Source organism: Lepisosteus platostomus, chromosome 20, assembly GCF_059453375.1.
Source record: "Lepisosteus platostomus isolate fLepPlt1 chromosome 20, fLepPlt1.hap1, whole genome shotgun sequence".
NCBI classification, from domain to species: Eukaryota; Metazoa; Chordata; class Actinopteri; order Semionotiformes; family Lepisosteidae; genus Lepisosteus; species Lepisosteus platostomus.
Window position 1 is genome coordinate 16,912,912 of NC_142630.1, and position 21,199 is coordinate 16,934,110.

General features: G+C 51.1%; 2 protein-coding genes across 3 annotated transcripts in view; both read right to left on the bottom strand.

The window, feature by feature from the left end:
- Positions 1-273: 273 nt before the first annotated feature.
- On the bottom strand, positions 274-7,242 carry herpud1 (homocysteine-inducible, endoplasmic reticulum stress-inducible, ubiquitin-like domain member 1). 2 transcript variants are annotated; one of them, XM_088613482.1, is made up of 8 exons: positions 6,393-7,242; positions 5,748-5,825; positions 5,271-5,345; positions 4,217-4,347; positions 3,738-3,839; positions 3,020-3,364; positions 1,715-1,829; positions 274-1,323 (listed from the first exon to the last, which is right to left on the bottom strand). In XM_088613482.1, exons 1-8 carry the CDS (start codon positions 6,543-6,545, stop codon positions 1,171-1,173), a joined length of 1,152 nt encoding a protein of 383 aa, XP_088469608.1. In that variant the 5' UTR covers positions 6,546-7,242; the 3' UTR covers positions 274-1,170. The 2 variants fall into 2 exon arrangements, with proteins under 2 accessions (XP_088469608.1, XP_088469606.1); XM_088613480.1 differs by having other exon boundaries at positions 4,217-4,362.
- Positions 7,243-7,518: 276 nt separating this feature from the next.
- slc12a3 (solute carrier family 12 member 3) overlaps positions 7,519-21,199 on the bottom strand; it is a 30,697-nt gene continuing 17,016 nt past the window's right edge. The window contains exon 26 of the mRNA XM_088613479.1: positions 7,519-10,130. Within this exon, the coding sequence (XP_088469605.1) occupies positions 9,989-10,130 (142 nt within the window). The 3' untranslated portion in view covers positions 7,519-9,988. The remainder of the gene's footprint in view (positions 10,131-21,199) is intronic.

Here is a 21,199-nt window from a genome sequence, read left to right on the forward strand (position 1 = left end):
CACACATTCAGCACACAGAAGGACAAGAGATTAAACCACTTTTAAAATCTCCCCCAACATCCCAGACAAAGCCCATTCAGGCCAGATCATCCAGTTCACAGGAAACACGGGCTCATATTAAGTGTGAACACTCAATCTTTTATCAGATTAGCCGTTTTTCTTCCTTCTTTCTTAGAAAAAGATCAAATTGCTTTGGCTTTCTGGAAATTTAAGCCATCCACAAACAACGACTGTCCAGCACCAGACTTGACAAACAAGACACGGACACAGATAGGAAGAAATGCCCTTTATTGAATATATTTCACAAATGTATAAAGTATCATTATTGCATCAGCCACCAAACTGGTCTAACAGAACAAGCAGTTTAATCAGTGGTATTACATTATGCTGGCAACGCCTCTGAATTACACTCAGTGTATGCGTTTTTAAAGAAACTATCCCAAAAGGAATTAAGATTTGTACTTTCAAGTATATATCACATTTTGATATATACACAGAAAAAAAAAACAGATTTATAGATTTAACATGCCTTTTCTACAACATGTACAGATTCATTCGTCAAAAGACCTCATTCCTTCCTGCAAATGTTGCAGGCTGACACGGTCCAAGAAGAGGCACAGGCGAGATCAGCGCCATCAGTCTTTTCCAGTAACCGTAAGAGCAGCCCTGAAGAACACGGGAAAACATTTTGCCAGAGACATGGAGGCTGTTTCCATTCACAACACTCTTCCTTCCCACAGGGTAATCATAATTTAACCGACTGAATAACAACATCTTGTAGAAATATGAACAATGTTCAGATTGCACAGGATTTTCTGCCAGGAAGCTCTAAGAACATATTGTGCAATAAAAAAAGCTCTTGTACAAAGGCTTTAAGAATAAAGCATCACAAAACAGATCTGCTAAGTACATAAAGTGCTCAGTCTATACAGGAGAACTCCTCTCCATTCCCCACACATATTTACAGAATATACATCTGAAGTTTTGTACAGAACAGCTGGTATCCGTGGCTTCTCGTGAGCAAGAACATTCAAGGCAAAAAAAAAAAAAAAAAGAGAGCTCCTAAACAGAAGGGAAAACTCTTCGAACACTGGAAACTTCCTGTGCTCATTTCCTGTCCAGCGTCGATCCACGCCCTCAGAACTGGGGCATCAGCACAGCGGGGGTCTCCTAGTTGCCGATGGCCTGGGGTCCCTCAGGAATCAGAGAGGAGAAGAAGGCTTTGAAGAAGACCCAGGCGGTGCCCATGAGCGTGACCCTCTGGGGTTCCGCGTCCATCGCCGGCAGGGGCGCCCCCTCCTGCTCCTCGCCGAGCAGCTCCTCCTGGGCAGACAGAGACAGTGTCACCCACTCGGAGCCCAGAGAAGGCCCCCGGCCCGCGCGCCCTTCTGGGCTGGCTGCCGCGTCTCAGACATTCGCTAGAGGTACTAATTCAGCACCGGGGGAATGCAAATACTGTTTTTATTGGGTCTGGCCCACACACTCTACGGTGCCTGAAAGAAGACTGTGTCAGTCACGGTCACACTGAGCCTACAGGGCAGGCAGAGGCGCTCTGATCCCTCACGTCAGCACAGCAGACTGGAGCTCCATTTCTGGTGTGCTCCCCGAGTGCTTTGTGTTTTGGCCGACACACCGGTTCCGAATCTAGCGTCCGACAACAGACGCTACAGGTACCACTTTAGCACGCAGTCAGCGGCAGTACAGACAGACTTACCGGTGGCCTTCCTGCGTTCCGGTTCTGCTGGTTCTCAACGGCCTCAGCAGCCTGGGCATGGTTCGGGTCCAGATGCACAGCTCTCCTTCTGAAGGGAAACCAGCCTGCTGTGTGCCTGAGAGGGAAGGAGAGAGGATCACACTTCACCGGGCTGTGACAATCAGATCGGGTCTCGAGGGACTAACTGGCCTATTTTAGAAAACCACACCCAGAGAAGTAAAAAAAAAAACATTGTGCTACAAAGAATAGAATCACTCAGCAGTGACTGTGAAAAGTAAGCAGTGAGTAATGTATACATTGACAGGACTTGAGGCACGCAATCAGCTGATTGTGTGTTCCCTCTTCCAGCCATGACATTTCCCAGAAGTCCTCTGTGCGCATATTTGCACTAATAAGGCTTGTCCCATTGGCACATGGCTTTGATCTACATGTTGATAACAGTTGTAAAGTACTTAAGCAGAAGTAAAAAAAGCTCTGCCTCGCAGGCCTAATCAACTCCTGTGTGAAACACACACACGGTAAATATTGATCGAAACGGAGAAGGTCACTGTGGCCAGGACAGCTTGGTTCATATGGCCAAGAGCACAGCCAAGTGGTTGAGATCAGGCACAGGAGAAGCACTCCTGCCTGCACTTTGACCTCTGCAGTCCGACACACTGGATACCCTGTGCCAGCCAAAACCACTGGGAAACTTTTTCCAGACATTGAGCCATGATGAGGACTGCTTCACATACCACACACTACCACTGCCTGGGGAGGACAGCAGGCACAACAACAAGGTGTTGGGTTTGTGTAACTTGTTATACTTCTCAATCAGCGAAAATAATAGAAAGACAAATCACAAAAAGGGAGTTTAACTGAAAGGGGATCCAATCACTCACTCTGATGAACAATTATACAAGATATAATCTTTGAAATCTATAGAACTCTAAATTGCAAACATAAACAGACCCAGTCCTACACAAACATCCTGCACAGGTCTGGCAAACTGGTCATTTCAGCCTGAATCGTTTTAAAAAATAGTTTCACATGTTGCGTCCTCCCCAAGACTTCCAGTCGCCAGATCACGCCAATATTTGCAAGAAGGCTCTGTTCCCTTTGCCCAAACCCAGCCAAGCAGAGAGCTCCCGTCTTAGAGCACCAGATGTGCAGCAGGGAAGGGCTGGGCGATACCAAGACAGCACAGCCTTTCTGGAGGCTGGCTCCAGTGCCAGTGTCCACAGCAGGACCCCGTCTGAAACATGACCTTGTTCAGTCTTGTGTACCCACGCAGGGAAGACCACGTGAAACCCCACCAGTACTCACAGGTACATGATCAGCAGGCTGCTCATCACCAGCACGAAGCGGCTCACGCTGGAGTAGAAGTACAGGATACTGAGAAAGACCGAGAAACGGGCAGCGGTGTACACCCAGTCCAGCCAGTCACGGTTCACGTCCTCCTCGTCCTCCATCACCGGGCCGCCCTGGGCGTTCATCCGCAGGTTCCGATTGGCTCCCGGGTTGATGAGCGGGGGCTGCGGAGCGTTCTGATTGGCTGGGAGGTTGTCAGCAGGGGCCTGATTAGCCAGGGGTACAGGAGCCGGCGTGACGACAGGCAGGGAGGGGCCACTGGGGGCCACATGGGAGGAGGCAGCAGCCAGTGCCGCCTGACTGCAATTCAACACGAAGACGACAAGCGTCAGGAGGAGACAGAGGACGCCAGCAAAGGATTTAAATTTGACCACCTAGCAGCTATTCATGTACTTCCCCATACACAGTCTCTGGAGGAGCTACGTTCCCGGCCGATTCTGAAGTACACAAAGCCAGTTCTTCAAAAACAGTTCATTCCTCAGTTTTTACAGTCCGCCTTCCACTTTGGAATCTTATTCAGCCATCCGAAGGAAATGCATCTCAGAAAGCACGAGCATTATGGAGAATGAAACAAATCCATTCCGTATAAAACACCAAGAACATTCCACCCACAAAAGTATCTCAACAGCAATAGCTCAGGGCACAAAGCCCTGCCAGGCAGAGCTGTACTTACTATTGCATGTAGTACTGCCTGACATACATCTGCTGCAGCCAGAGGAGCTGCTGAGGGCTGTACACCGAGTACGCAGGACGACGCACATCCGCTCCCCCCAGCCTGGAGAAAAGACACAGACAGCAACCTCAGCTGGACAGCACTACCTGGCACAACCACCCAGCTCCTTTCACACACCACTGCAGACAGCACAGGACATCTGGGCACACGGGGCAGCGGTACAGCGACGCACACAGCCCTGAGCTCAACAAGGGAGGAATTCATTCACGGCTGGTACGAAAGCACAATTGATTCTGTGGCATCAGGGAGCAATTTTACACTTCTTGCTCACATCAGGAGGAAAGCAACGGCCTTGACCCTCAGCCATGCTTTAAGTCACGAATAAGGCCTAAAGTTGATTATGTGGACCGAACAGCAGACAGTTTCCTTCAGGATCCCACATGCGCTGTGGTGGACCCTTGCTGAGGGGACGCACTCACATTGCAGGGCTTGTCCAGGCAGAAGGCACGCCTCCAGCACTCCCTCTGTGCCGTAATCCGTCTCCGCTGGGCCCAGGAGGAGCCGCGCCCGCGGCCTGGCCAGCCGCACGGGGCACAGACTGCACACACGCCTCGGCTCCCGCAGCCTAGACCACAGACAGAGCGACGACGCTCGTTAGCACAACAAGAGCTCGCGGCAAGAACAACAACAAAAAAAGATGTGAAACTCGTGCATTCTGAAATTAGAACAGGTCGTTTCAAAAAGAATGTAAAATATCCGCCCGCAGCCTTGGGAACAGGCTGCAAGGGCTGCACCTGGTTGCTGGGGAGATGATGCAGAACAGGGCCAAACCTCCCCAGTTTCAATACGTGAAACCTGACACTTCACTAGTGCACTCCCTGCTGAAGAGTCCAGGGTTTACTTTCGACCTGTATCAGCAAAATCAACAGAACTGATCAAATCAAGCACAAGGCTATGATTATGACATTTTATCATGCAAACATCACTGTCCTAATTCTCTTTCATGCTGCAACAGTAGAGGTTTTAAAGCGCTGTTCTTTCTGGAACCCTGTAAAAGTGAATACATCTCTTTTAATCCAACAGAAATAGTGTTCTCAACTTCCAGATAATTTTGCCGACAAATACTACTTGTAAACTTCATATTACAGGAGTCATTACAGTGACTAGTGAGCAGGAAGGGCCCATGGCGATTATCCAGTACTTCCACAAAGTTCTCGATTTTGTGCTTAATTGAGAATTTGTAAATTTTTCCAATACCATCAATTATTTTTTTGTTTCTTACCGAGACGTAATAATTGGTCTGAGAAACTGGGAATGCAGTTTCTTTTTAATAGCAACGGAAGGGCTAGTCCAGAAGAATCTGTTTCAGTTCTGCATTTTGTGAACAGTGCTCTTCAGACATTGTGCCCCTGTTCAACACTACTTAAGCGCCCATGAAGCACGGAGCCACAGAAAGCAGCAAAGCAGCCTCGATCTCCACTCCTGAGGGCTGCTGACTGGTACGAGTCTCCAACTACAGCATGACTTGCATACCTTAGGCTGGGATCCGTGTTGTGAGCCCGGAGGCTTGAAGGCACAGACTAAGTGAAGGGTTGGTGTGGTGTCTGACTGTAAAGAGAAGAAATCAGAGTTTAGTTCTGCTCGGAGAGGAATACTGGAGCACAAACAGCTCAGGCGCAAGATGAAGTGGATCAGAAAACTGTATGAGCACCGGACACTGATCTCCAGTCACCTGAGCCCAGTGTATAACACACAACAAATGGAGGTTTGAGGTACTTTCCACAATCTGTTAAATCCCTTCTCTGCTGCTACAACTGATTTGCTGTGCGTCACCCAGCTGGTGGATGAACTGGGCCCCACTCTGCATGTAAAGTATTATACAGATACTAGGAGGGGTTTAAGAACAAGATGTTGTAATTCAATTAGATAGCAGGTTTAAGATGATACAGTTGGTGGGGTGTGCTAAGAAGCAACAGGAAACAGCACTGATAACATCACGTTCATGTTTACCTTCCGGAAGACGTCTCTCAAGAGCAGGTGGTCTGGCAGCAGTTTCCCGGAGTAGATGAGCCGCTGGTCTTTCTCAGGCTGCGGGGCGAGAATCAGGTGAAACAGAGAACTGAGAAACAGCAACAGAGCGGACAGGAAGGACAAGACACCTGCAGGAGTCACAGCGCGGGGAAACACCTGTCGAGGTCTTCCTGCTCTTATTCCTGATTTACACCGATACCGAAGAGGCGCCCCGGGTGCTTGTTGATGTTCAAGATGGGTAAACCCACTTCCGGAAAAAAACGTACAGAATATCGCTCTTATTCAACGCTCAGGGTTCGCTCATTGCACAGCTAGGAGCGCACGCAGAAGACTTAAACCGTGCCCTACCAGGGCAAACTGAGCCACTGAACCCGGGTAAGACTCCGCTAACTGCGACCCGACCACACCGGGGAGAAAGAGACAGGCAGCGCTTCAAGTGCTCCGAACAACTTCAATACCGTATAATAAAACTCACGGCTATAGGACGGGAAAGGAGTCGAAAACTCGCGGTAGGTCTCTAGGATCATGTCGTATTAAGCAGTGTTTCCTATCATGTGGCGCTTCCGGGCAGTGACGCCGGCAGAGCAGAGTCCGGACAAACACGAAAGCAGGCTGGACACTCACCGGGCTGCCCGGGTACACTCCTGACAGGTGCGACTTCAGTTGCCCGACCGTCCAGCTGGGCTGCACTCCCTCCAGGGCCCGGTCTCCGTGGGCTTGGTTCGGCGTCTTGACGATCAGGGTCAGGGTCTCCTGTGGCGGAGACGGTCCGTCCATCCCTGTCCTCGGTCTTCGGCGTGCGAGAGAAGGACGTTACCCCGAATACACTCCGTAAAGGACGAGCCTCGCAACCGTCAGCGGACAAAACAATAGAACTTTCTTTCCTATCTCCCTCCCCCCCACCTCGGAGTTAGCTGTCAAACAGTGAAGCGCAGTGCCGCTCAGCTCTGACTGGAGGTGTGCGGGCTGTTCCGGCAGGTTTATCTCCGGGAGGAGGAATCTTCAAAACACAGTGTGGCCGCCTCTGATTGGCCGGCCGGGGCTCGTGCACTGACGTGGGCCTCTCGCGGGCAGCGCCGCCGGCTGCGCAGACTCCACTAGGGGAGCGCCGAGCTGATGCAACAGGGCGCCCGGCGTGCAGCTGGCAGGCAGAGCCCGGTTCTCGGAGCGCTCCTGCGGGGTCCGGCGGCAGGCCGTCCGCAGTCTGCCTCACCTTGACACCGGTGTTGCTGCTGAAAGCTCGTCTTTTCGAAAGAACGTTTGAGGAAACGTGAAGGGTTGTGTTTAAGTAAAACAAACGCAATGAAACTGTTTGTTCATGTAGAACAAACGCGCACGTCTAAGTTGCTGTTTCTTCTCCGTCGCTGGTTTGGCGTCTTTTTCACTGAACTGTCTAATGCTGCTCCCTCCTTTAATGTTTATAAGGTGGAAACGCAATATTACTTAAACTTCACCAAAAACGCACCAGATGTAGGTAAAAATGTATCTTATTTTGTTCAGATTTGTTATTATCTCTGGCAGCGTTTTATTCTGTTTTTTTTTTGTTCACTTTATCTTATTGGATACCCTTTCTCCTTTGTATTATGTAATGTTCAATAAAACTGTAAAGAAATCATATAGATTCAGGGTCAGGGGTTAGAGCAGAACGAATTAGTTCATAGTAAAAGTGCATTTTGGGAAGACGGTGTTCACCGGCAACGAGAGCAGGGGAAAGTTTTTATCCCCTGCTCAACAAATCTCAAACAATGAACCACACATTGAAAAAACTTTATTCTTAATAAAAACATAAATAAATTTGTTCAGAACAGTATAATAATGGTGATTACACTGCATGGATTGATTTTGTTAGAGACTCAGTTGTACAAGCATTAATGGGAGTTTAAAACAGTAAAACAGTACCCTAAGCACACAGATAGGTGTGTGCTTAATGGTCTTAGTTAATGCTAAAGGAAATACGTTTTAAACAATTAAAATACAAAAGCATGAAAACACATATGACATGACTAGAAATAATAAAGTTCCAAAAATTCTAAAAGTGTAAAAATCCAGGTGTAACTGAGTTAAGTTACTTCCCACAAGTCTGGAACAACTCCTCCACATCCCCAGCTCCTAAAATGTTTTAAAGATAAGTTGCTAGTAAGGCATTATGGCTTTATCAGGCATTGGGAGAGTGCAGAAGTGGATCAGCAGGTCCCTGCAAGAGCTGTGTAAATACTCCTAGCAAAAGATGGAGTGAGGCTGTGTCTACATTACTGGCAGGAGAGTGTCTGTGGGGCTGTGTCTACACTACTGGCAGTAGAGTGTTTCTGTGAGGCTGTGTCTACACTACTGGCAGTAGAGTGTGTCTGTGAGGCTGTGTCTACACTACTGGCAGGAGAGTGTCTGTGGGGCTGTGTCTACACTACTGGCAGTAGAGTGTTTCTGTGAGGCTGTGTCTACACTACTGGCAGGAGAGTGTCTGTGGGGCTGTGTCTACACTACTGGCAGTAGAGTGTTTCTGTGAGGCTGTGTCTACACTACTGGCAGTAGAGTGTGTCTGTGAGGCTGTGTCTACACTACTGGCAGGAGAGTGTCTGTGGGGCTGTGTCTACACTACTGGCAGTAGAGTGTGTCTGTGAGGCTGTGTCTACACTACTGGCAGTAGAGTGTTTCTGTGAGGCTGTGTCTACACTACTGGCAGTAGAGTGTGTCTGTGAGGCTGTATCTACACTACTGGCAGTAGAGTGTGTCTGTGAGGCTGTGTCTGCACTACTGGCAGTAGAGTGTGTCTGTGAGGCTGTGTCTACACTACTGGCAGTAGAGTGTGTCTGTGGGGCTGTATCTACACTACTGGCAGTAGAGTGTGTCTGTGAGGCTGTGTCTGCACTACTGGCAGTAGAGTGTGTCTGTGGGGCTGTCTGCACTACTGGCAGCAGAGTGTGTCTGTGAGGCTGTGTCTACACTACTGGCAGTAGAGTGTGTCTGTGAGGCTGTGTCTGCACTACTGGCAGTAGAGTGTGTCTGTGGGGCTGTGTCTGCACTACTGGCAGGAGAGTGTGTCTGTGAGGCTGTGTCTACACTACTGGCAGTAGAGTGTGTCTGTGAGGCTGTGTCTACACTACTGGCAGTAGAGTGTGTCTGTGAGGCTGTGTCTGCACTACTGGCAGTAGAGTGTGTCTGTGGGGCTGTGTCTGCACTACTGGCAGGAGAGTGTGTCTGTGAGGCTGTGTCTACACTACTGGCAGCAGAGTGTGTCTGTGAGGCTGTATCTACACTACTGGCAGTAGAGTGTGTCTGTGGGGCTGTGTCTGCACTACTGGCAGTAGAGTGTGTCTGTGGGGCTGTGTCTGCACTACTGGCAGGAGAGTGTGTCTGTGAGGCTGTGTCTACACTACTGGCAGTAGAGTGTGTCTGTGGGGCTGTGTCTGCACTACTGGCAGGAGAGTGTGTCTGTGAGGCTGTGTCTGCACTACTGGCAGTAGAGTGTGTCTGTGGGGCTGTGTCTGCACTACTGGCAGGAGAGTGTGTCTGTGGGGCTGTGTCTGCACTACTGGCAGTAGAGTGTGTCTTTGAGGCTGTGTCTGCACTACTGGCAGTAGAGTGTGTCTGTGGGGCTGTGTCTGCACTACTGGCAGTAGAGTGTGTCTTTGAGGCTGTGTCTACACTACTGGCAGTAGAGTGTGTCTGTGGGGCTGTGTCTACACTACTGGCAGTAGAGTGTGTCTGTGAGGCTGTGTCTGCACTACTGGCAGTAGAGTGTGTCTGTGAGGCTGTGTCTACACTACTGGCAGTAGAGTGTGTCTGTGGGGCTGTGTCTGCACTACTGGCAGGAGAGTGTGTCTGTGAGGCTGTGTCTGAACTACTGGCAGGAGAGTGTCTGTGGGGCTGTGTCTGCACTACTGGCAGGAGAGTGTGTCTGTGAGGCTGTGTCTACACTACTGGCAGGAGAGTGTCTGTGAGGCTGTATCTACACTACTGGCACTAGAGTGTCTCTGTGAGGCTGTGTCTGCACTACTGGCAGTAGAGTGTTTCTGTGAGGCTGTGTCTACACTACTGGCAGGAGAGTGTCTGTGGGGCTGTGTCTACACTACTGGCAGGAGAGTGTGTCTGTGAGGCTGTGTCTACACTACTGGCAGTAGAGTGTGTCTGTGGGGCTGTGTCTGCACTACTGGCAGTAGAGTGTGTCTGTGAGGCTGTGTCTGCACTACTGGCAGTAGAGTGTCTGTGTGGCTATGTCTGCACTACTGGCAGTAGAAGGTGAGCACATTTTCCTGGTTGCCCCTGACAAGGAGCACAGGGGGTCGGAGGTCCTGGGAAAGGGTTTCCAGCCAGGCCATGTAGAGAGCGCTGGGGCATTTCCCCCTCCTGCCCACTGGCATAGTCCTGTCAGAGAGACAACAGTGGGCAATCATGACAAGGGTTAGCACTGAGACACAACACCTGCACTGACACTGCACACCACACTGAGACACAACATCTGCACTGACCCTGAACACCACACTGAGACACAACACTGCACTGACCCTGCACACCACACTGAGACACAACACTGCACTGACACTGCACACCACACTGAGACACAACACTGCACTGACACTGCACACCACACTGAGACACAACACCTGCACTGACACTGCACACCACACTGAGACACAACATCTGCACTGACCCTGAACACCACACTGAGACACAACACTGCACTGACCCTGCACACCACACTGAGACACAACACTGCACTGACACTGCACACCACACTGAGACACAACACCTGCACTGACCCTGAACACCACACTGAGACACAACACTGCACTGACCCTGAACACCACACTGAGACACAACACTGCACTGACACTGCACACCATACTGAGACACAACACTGCACTGACCCTGAACACCACACCGAGACACAACACTGCACTGACACTGCACACCATACTGAGACACAACACTGCACTGACCCTGAACACCACACTGAGACACAACACTGCACTGACACTGCACACCACACTGAGACACAACACTGCACTGACACTGCACACCACACTGAGACACAACACTGCACTGACCCTGCACACCACACTGAGACACAACACTGCACTGACACTGCACACCACACTGAGACACAACACTGCACTGACACTGCACACCACACTGAGACACAACACTGCACTGACATTACACACCACACCGAGACACAACACTGTACTGACACTGCACACCACACTGAGACACAACACTGCACTGACCCTGCACACCACACTGAGACACAACACTGCACTGACCCTGCACACCATACTGAGACACAACACTGCACTGACACTGCACACCACACTGAGACACAACATCTGCACTGACCCTGAACACCACACTGAGACACAACACTGCACTGACCCTGCACACCACACTGAGACACAACACTGCACTGACACTGCACACCACACTGAGACACAACACCTGCACTGACCCTGAACACCACACTGAGACACAACACTGCACTGACACTGCACACCACACTGAGACACAACACCTGCACTGACCCTGAACACCACACTGAGACACAACACTGCACTGACACTGCACACCATACTGAGACACAACACTGCACTAACATGCACACCATACTGAGACACAACACTGCACTGACACTGCACACCACACTGAGACACAACACTGCACTGACCCTGAACACCACACTGAGACACAACACCTGCACTGACACTGCACACCACACTGAGACACAACACTGCACTGACACTGCACACCACACTGAGACACAACACTGCACTGACCCTGCACACCACACTGAGACACAACACTGCACTGACCCTGAACACCACACTGAGACACAACACCTGCACTGACCCTGAACACCACACTGAGACACAACACTGCACTGACACTGCACACCACACTGAGACACAACACTGCACTGACACTGAACACCACACTGAGACACAACACTGCACTGACACTGCACACCACACTGAGACACAACAATGCACTGACACTGCACACCACACTGAGACACAACACCTGCACTGACCCTGAACACCACACTGAGACACAACACTGCACTGACACTGCACACCACACTGAGACACAACACTGCACTGACACTGAACACCACACTGAGACACAACACTGCACTGACACTGCACACCACACTGAGACACAACACCTGCACTGACACTGCACACCACACTGAGACACAACACTGCACTGACACTGCACACCATACTGAGACACAACACTGCACTGACACTGCACACCACACTGAGACACAACACCTGCACTGACACTGCACACCACACTGAGACACAACACTGCACTAACACTGCACACCATACTGAGACACAACACCTGCACTGACACTGCACACCACACTGAGACACAACACTGCACTGACACTGCACACCACACTGAGACACAACACTGCACTGACACTGCACACCACACAGAGACACAACACTGCACTGACCCTGCACACCACACTGAGACACAACACTGTACTGACACTGCACACCACACCGAGACACAACACCTGCACTGACACTGCACACCATACTGAGACACAACACTGCACTGACACTGCACACCACACTGAGACACAACACTGCACTGACCCTGAACACCACACTGAGACACAACACTGCACTGACACTGCACACCACACTGAGACACAACACCTGCACTGACACTGCACACCACACTGAGACACAACACTGCACTGACACTGCACACCACACTGAGACACAACACTGCACTGACACTGCACACCACACTGAGACACAACACTGCACTGACACTGCACACCACACTGAGACACAACACTGCACTGACACTGCACACCATACTGAGACACAACACTGCACTAACATGCACACCATACTGAGACACAACACTGCACTGACACTGCACACCACACTGAGACACAACACCTGCACTGACACTGCACACCACACTGAGACACAACACTGCACTGACACTACACACCACACCGAGACACAACACTGTACTGACACTGCACACCACACCGAGACACAACACTGCACTGACCCTGCACACCACACTGAGACACAACACTGCACTGACACTGCACACCACACTGAGACACAACACTGCACTAACACTGCACACCACACTGAGACACAACACTGCACTGACCCTGCACACCACACTGAGACACAACACTGCACTGACACTGCACACCATACTGAGACACAACACTGCACTGACCCTGAACACCACACCGAGACACAACACTGCACTGACACTGCACACCATACTGAGACACAACACTGCACTGACCCTGCACACCACACTGAGACACAACACCTGCACTGACACTGCACACCATACTGAGACACAACACTGCACTGACACTGCACACCATACTGAGACACAACACTGCACTGACCCTGAACACCACACTGAGACACAACACCTGCACTGACACTGCACACCACACTGAGACACAACACTGCACTGACCCTGAACACCACACCGAGACACAACACTGCACTGACACTGCACACCATACTGAGACACAACACTGCACTGACACTGCACACCACACTGAGACACAACACTGCACTGACACTGAACACCACACTGAGACACAACACTGCACTGACACTGCACACCATACTGAGACACAACACCTGCACTGACACTGCACACCACACTGAGACACAACACTGCACTGACACTGCACACCACACTGAGACACAACACCTGCACTGACAGTGCACACCATACTGAGACACAACACTGCACTGACCCTGAACACCACACCGAGACACAACACTGCACTGACACTGCACACCACACTGAGACACAACACTGCACTGACACTGCACACCACACTGAGACACAACACTGCACTGACACTGCACACCACACTGAGACACAACACCTGCACTGACCCTGAACACCACACTGAGACACAACACTGCACTGACACTGCACACCACACTGAGACACAACACTGCACTGACACTGCACACCACACTGAGACACAACACTGCACTGACACTGCACACCATACTGAGACACAACACTGCACTAACATGCACACCATACTGAGACACAACACTGCACTGACACTGCACACCACACTGAGACACAACACTGCACTGACATTACACACCACACCGAGACACAACACTGTACTGACCCTGAACACCACACTGAGACACAACACTGCACTGACCCTGCACACCACACTGAGACACAACACTGCACTGACACTGCACACCACACTGAGACACAACACTGCACTGACACTGAACACCACACTGAGACACAACACCTGCACTGACACTGCACACCACACTGAGACACAACACTGCACTGACCCTGAACACCACACCGAGACACAACACTGCACTGACACTGCACACCACACTGAGACACAACACTGCACTGACCCTGAACACCACACCGAGACACAACACTGCACTGACACTGCACACCACACTGAGACACAACATCTGCACTGACCCTGAACACCACACTGAGACACAACACTGCACTGACCCTGCACACCACACTGAGACACAACACTGCACTGACACTGCACACCACACTGAGACACAACACCTGCACTGACCCTGAACACCACACTGAGACACAACACTGCACTGACACTGCACACCACACTGAGACACAACACCTGCACTGACCCTGAACACCACACTGAGACACAACACTGCACTGACACTGCACACCATACTGAGACACAACACTGCACTAACATGCACACCATACTGAGACACAACACTGCACTGACACTGCACACCACACTGAGACACAACACTGCACTGACCCTGAACACCACACTGAGACACAACACCTGCACTGACACTGCACACCACACTGAGACACAACACTGCACTGACACTGCACACCACACTGAGACACAACACTGCACTGACCCTGCACACCACACTGAGACACAACACTGCACTGACCCTGAACACCACACTGAGACACAACACCTGCACTGACCCTGAACACCACACTGAGACACAACACTGCACTGACACTGCACACCACACTGAGACACAACACTGCACTGACACTGAACACCACACTGAGACACAACACTGCACTGACACTGCACACCACACTGAGACACAACAATGCACTGACACTGCACACCACACTGAGACACAACACCTGCACTGACCCTGAACACCACACTGAGACACAACACTGCACTGACACTGCACACCACACTGAGACACAACACTGCACTGACACTGAACACCACACTGAGACACAACACTGCACTGACACTGCACACCACACTGAGACACAACACCTGCACTGACACTGCACACCACACTGAGACACAACACTGCACTGACACTGCACACCATACTGAGACACAACACTGCACTGACACTGCACACCACACTGAGACACAACACCTGCACTGACACTGCACACCACACTGAGACACAACACTGCACTAACACTGCACACCATACTGAGACACAACACCTGCACTGACACTGCACACCACACTGAGACACAACACTGCACTGACACTGCACACCACACTGAGACACAACACTGCACTGACACTGCACACCACACAGAGACACAACACTGCACTGACCCTGCACACCACACTGAGACACAACACTGTACTGACACTGCACACCACACCGAGACACAACACCTGCACTGACACTGCACACCATACTGAGACACAACACTGCACTGACACTGCACACCACACTGAGACACAACACTGCACTGACCCTGAACACCACACTGAGACACAACACTGCACTGACACTGCACACCACACTGAGACACAACACCTGCACTGACACTGCACACCACACTGAGACACAACACTGCACTGACACTGCACACCACACTGAGACACAACACTGCACTGACACTGCACACCACACTGAGACACAACACTGCACTGACACTGCACACCATACTGAGACACAACACTGCACTAACATGCACACCATACTGAGACACAACACTGGACTGACACTGCACACCACACTGAGACACAACACCTGCACTGACACTGCACACCACACTGAGACACAACACTGCACTGACATTACACACCACACCGAGACACAACACTGTACTGACACTGCACACCACACCGAGACACAACACTGCACTGACCCTGCACACCACACTGAGACACAACACCTGCACTGACACTGCACACCACACTGAGACACAACACTGCACTAACACTGCACACCACACTGAGACACAACACTGCACTGACCCTGCACACCACACTGAGACACAACACTGCACTGACACTGCACACCACACTGAGACACAACACTGCACTGACACTGCACACCATACTGAGACACAACACTGCACTGACCCTGAACACCACACCGAGACACAACACTGCACTGACACTGCACACCATACTGAGACACAACACTGCACTGACCCTGCACACCACACTGAGACACAACACCTGCACTGACACTGCACACCATACTGAGACACAACACTGCACTGACACTGCACACCATACTGAGACACAACACTGCACTGACCCTGAACACCACACTGAGACACAACACCTGCACTGACACTGCACACCACACTGAGACACAACACTGCACTGACCCTGAACACCACACCGAGACACAACACTGCACTGACACTGCACACCATACTGAGACACAACACTGCACTGACACTGCACACCACACTGAGACACAACACTGCACTGACACTGAACACCACACTGAGACACAACACTGCACTGACACTGCACACCATACTGAGACACAACACCTGCACTGACACTGCACACCACACTGAGACACAACACTGCACTGACACTGCACACCACACTGAGACACAACACCTGCACTGACAGTGCACACCATACTGAGACACAACACTGCACTGACCCTGAACACCACACCGAGACACAACACTGCACTGACACTGCACACCACACTGAGACACAACACTGCACTGACACTGCACACCACACTGAGACACAACACTGCACTGACACTGCACACCACACTGAGACACAACACCTGCACTGACCCTGAACACCACACTGAGACACAACACTGCACTGACACTGCACACCACACTGAGACACAACACTGCACTGACACTGCACACCACACTGAGACACAACACTGCACTGACACTGCACACCATACTGAGACACAACACTGCACTAACATGCACACCATACTGAGACACAACACTGCACTGACACTGCACACCACACTGAGACACAACACTGCACTGACATTACACACCACACCGAGACACAACACTGTACTGACCCTGAACACCACACTGAGACACAACACTGCACTGACCCTGCACACCACACTGAGACACAACACTGCACTGACACTGCACACCACACTGAGACACAACACTGCACTGACACTGAACACCACACTGAGACACAACACCTGCACTGACACTGCACACCACACTGAGACACAACACTGCACTGACCCTGAACACCACACCGAGACACAACACTGCACTGACACTGCACACCACACTGAGACACAACACTGCACTGACCCTGAACACCACACCGAGACACAACACTGCACTGACACTGCACACCATACTGAGACACAACACTGCACTGACACTGCACACCACACTGAGACACAACACCTGCACTGACACTGCACACCATACTGAGACACAACACTGCACTGACCCTGAACACCACACCGAGACACAACACTGCACTGACACTGCACACCACACTGAGACACAACACTGCACTGACACTGCACACCACACTGAGACACAACACTGCACTAACATGCACACCACACTGAGACACAACACTGCACTGACACTGCACACCACACTGAGACACAACACCTGCACTGACCCTGCACACCATACTGAGACACAACACTGCACTGACACTGCACACCACACTGAGACACAACACTGCACTGACCCTGAACACCACACTGAGACACAACACTGCACTGACACTGCACACCACACCGAGACACAACACTGCACTGACCCTGAACACCACACTGAGACACAACACTGCACTGACACTGCACACCACACTGAGACACAACACCTGCACTGACACTGCACACCATACTGAGACACAACACTGCACTGACACTGCACACCACACTGAGACACAACACTGCACTGACACTGCACACCACACTGAGACACAACACTGCACTGACACTGCACACCACACTGAGACACAACACTGCACTAACACTGCACACCACACTGAGACACAACACTGCACTGACCCTGCACACCACACTGAGACACAACACTGCACTGACACTGCACACCACACTGAGACACAACACTGCACTGACCCTGAACACCACACCGAGACACAACACCTGCACTGACACTGCACACCATACTGAGACACAACACTGCACTGACACTGCACACCACACTGAGACACAACACTGCACTGACACTGCACACCACACTGAGACACAACACTGCACTAACATGCACACCATACTGAGACACAACACTGCACTGACACTGCACACCACACTGAGACACAACACCTGCACTGACACTGCACACCACACTGAGACACAACACTGCACTGACACTGCACACCACACTGAGACACAACACTGCACTGACACTGCACACCATACTGAGACACAACACTGCACTGACACTGCACACCACACTGAGACACAACACTGCACTGACCCTGAACACCACACAGAGACACAACACTGCACTGACACTGCACACCACACTGAGACACAACACCTGCACTGACACTGCACACCACACAGAGACACAACACCTGCACTGACACTGCACACCACACTGAGACACAACACTGCACTGACACTGCACACCACACTGAGACACAACACTGCACTGACACTGAACACCATACTGAGACACAACACTGCACTAACATGCACACCACACTGAGACACAACACTGCACTGACCCTGCACACCACACTGAGACACAACACCTGCACTGACCCTGCACACCACACTGAGACACAACACCTGCACTGACACTGCACACCATACTGAGACACAACACTGCACTGACCCTGCACACCACACCGAGACACAACACTGCACTGACACTGCACACCATACTGAGACACAACACTGCACTGACCCTGAACACCACACCGAGACACAACACTGCACTGACCCTGCACACCACACTGAGACACAACACCTGCACTGACACTGCACACCATACTGAGACACAACACTGCACTGACCCTGAACACCACACCGAGACACAACACTGCACTGACACTGCACACCATACTGAGACACAACACTGCACTGACACTGCACACCACACTGAGACACAACACTGCACTGACCCTGAACACCACACCGAGACACAACACTGCACTGACACTGCACACCACACTGAGACACAACACCTGCACTGACACTGAACACCACACTGAGACACAACACTGCACTAACATGCACACCACACTGAGACACAACACTGCACTGACACTGCACACCATACTGAGACACAACACCTGCACTGACCCTGCACACCACACTGAGACACAACACTGCACTGACACTGAACACCACACTGAGACACAACACCTGCACTGACCCTGCACACCATACTGAGACACAACACTGCACTGACACTGCACACCACACTGAGACACAACACTGCACTGACCCTGAACACCACACTGAGACACAACACTGCACTGACACTGCACACCACACCGAGACACAACACTGCACTGACACTGCACACCATACTGAGACACAACACTGCACTGACACTGAACACCATACTGAGACACAACACTGCACTGACACTGCACACCATACTGAGACACAACACTGCACTGACACTGAACACCACACTGAGACACAACACTGCACTAACATGCACACCATACTGAGATACAACACTGTACTGACACTGCACACCACACTGAGACACAACACTGCACTGACACTGCACACCATACTGAGACACAACACTGCACTAACACTGCACACCATACTGAGACACAACACCTGCACTGACACTGCACACCACACTGAGACACAACACTGCACTGACACTGCACACCACACTGAGACACAACACTGCACTGACACTGAACACCATACTGAGACACAACACTGCACTGACACTGCACACCATACTGAGACACAACACTGCACTGACACTGAACACCACACTGAGACACAACACTGCACTAACATGCACACCATACTGAGATACAACACTGTACTGACACTGCACACCACACTGAGACACAACACTGCACTGACACTGCACACCATACTGAGACACAACACTGCACTAACACTGCACACCACACTGAGACACAACACCTGCACTGACACTGCACACCACACTGAGACACAACACTGCACTGACCCTGCACACCACACTGAGACACAACACTGCACTGACACTGCACACCACACTGAGACACAACACTGCACTGACACTGCACACCACACTGAGACACAACACCTGCACTGACCCTGAACACCACACTGAGACACAACACTGCACTGACACTGCACACCACACTGAGACACAACACTGCACTGACACTGCACACCACACTGAGACACAACACCTGCACTGACCCTGAACACCACACTGAGACACAACACTGCACTGACACTGCACACCATACTGAGACACAACACTGCACTGACACTGCACACCATACTGAGACACAAGACCTGCACTGACACTGCACACCACACTGAGACACAACAATGCACTGACACTGCACACCACACTGAGACACAACACTGCACTGACACTGCACACCACACTGAGACACAACACTGCACTGACACTGCACACCACACTGAGACACAACACTGCACTGACACTGCACACCACACTGAGACACAACACTGCACTGACACTGCACACCACACAGAGACACAACACTGCACTAACATGCACACCACACTGAGACACAACACTGCACTGACATTGCACACCATGCTGAGACACAACACTGCACTGACACTGAACACCACACTGAGACACAACACCTGCACTGACACTGCACACCACACAGAGACACAACACTGCACTAACATGCACACCACACTGAGACACAACACTGCACTGACATTGCACACCATGCTGAGACACAACACTGCACTGACACTGAACACCACACTGAGACACAACACCTGCACTGACCCTGCACACCATACTGAGACACAACACTGCACTGACACTGAACACCACACTGAGACACAACACCTGCACTGACCCTGCACACCACACTGAGACACAACACCTGCACTGACACTGCACACCATACTGAGACACAACACTGCACTGACCCTGCACACCACACTGAGACACAACACCTGCACTGACCCTGCACACCACACTGAGACACAACACCTGTACTGACATTGCAC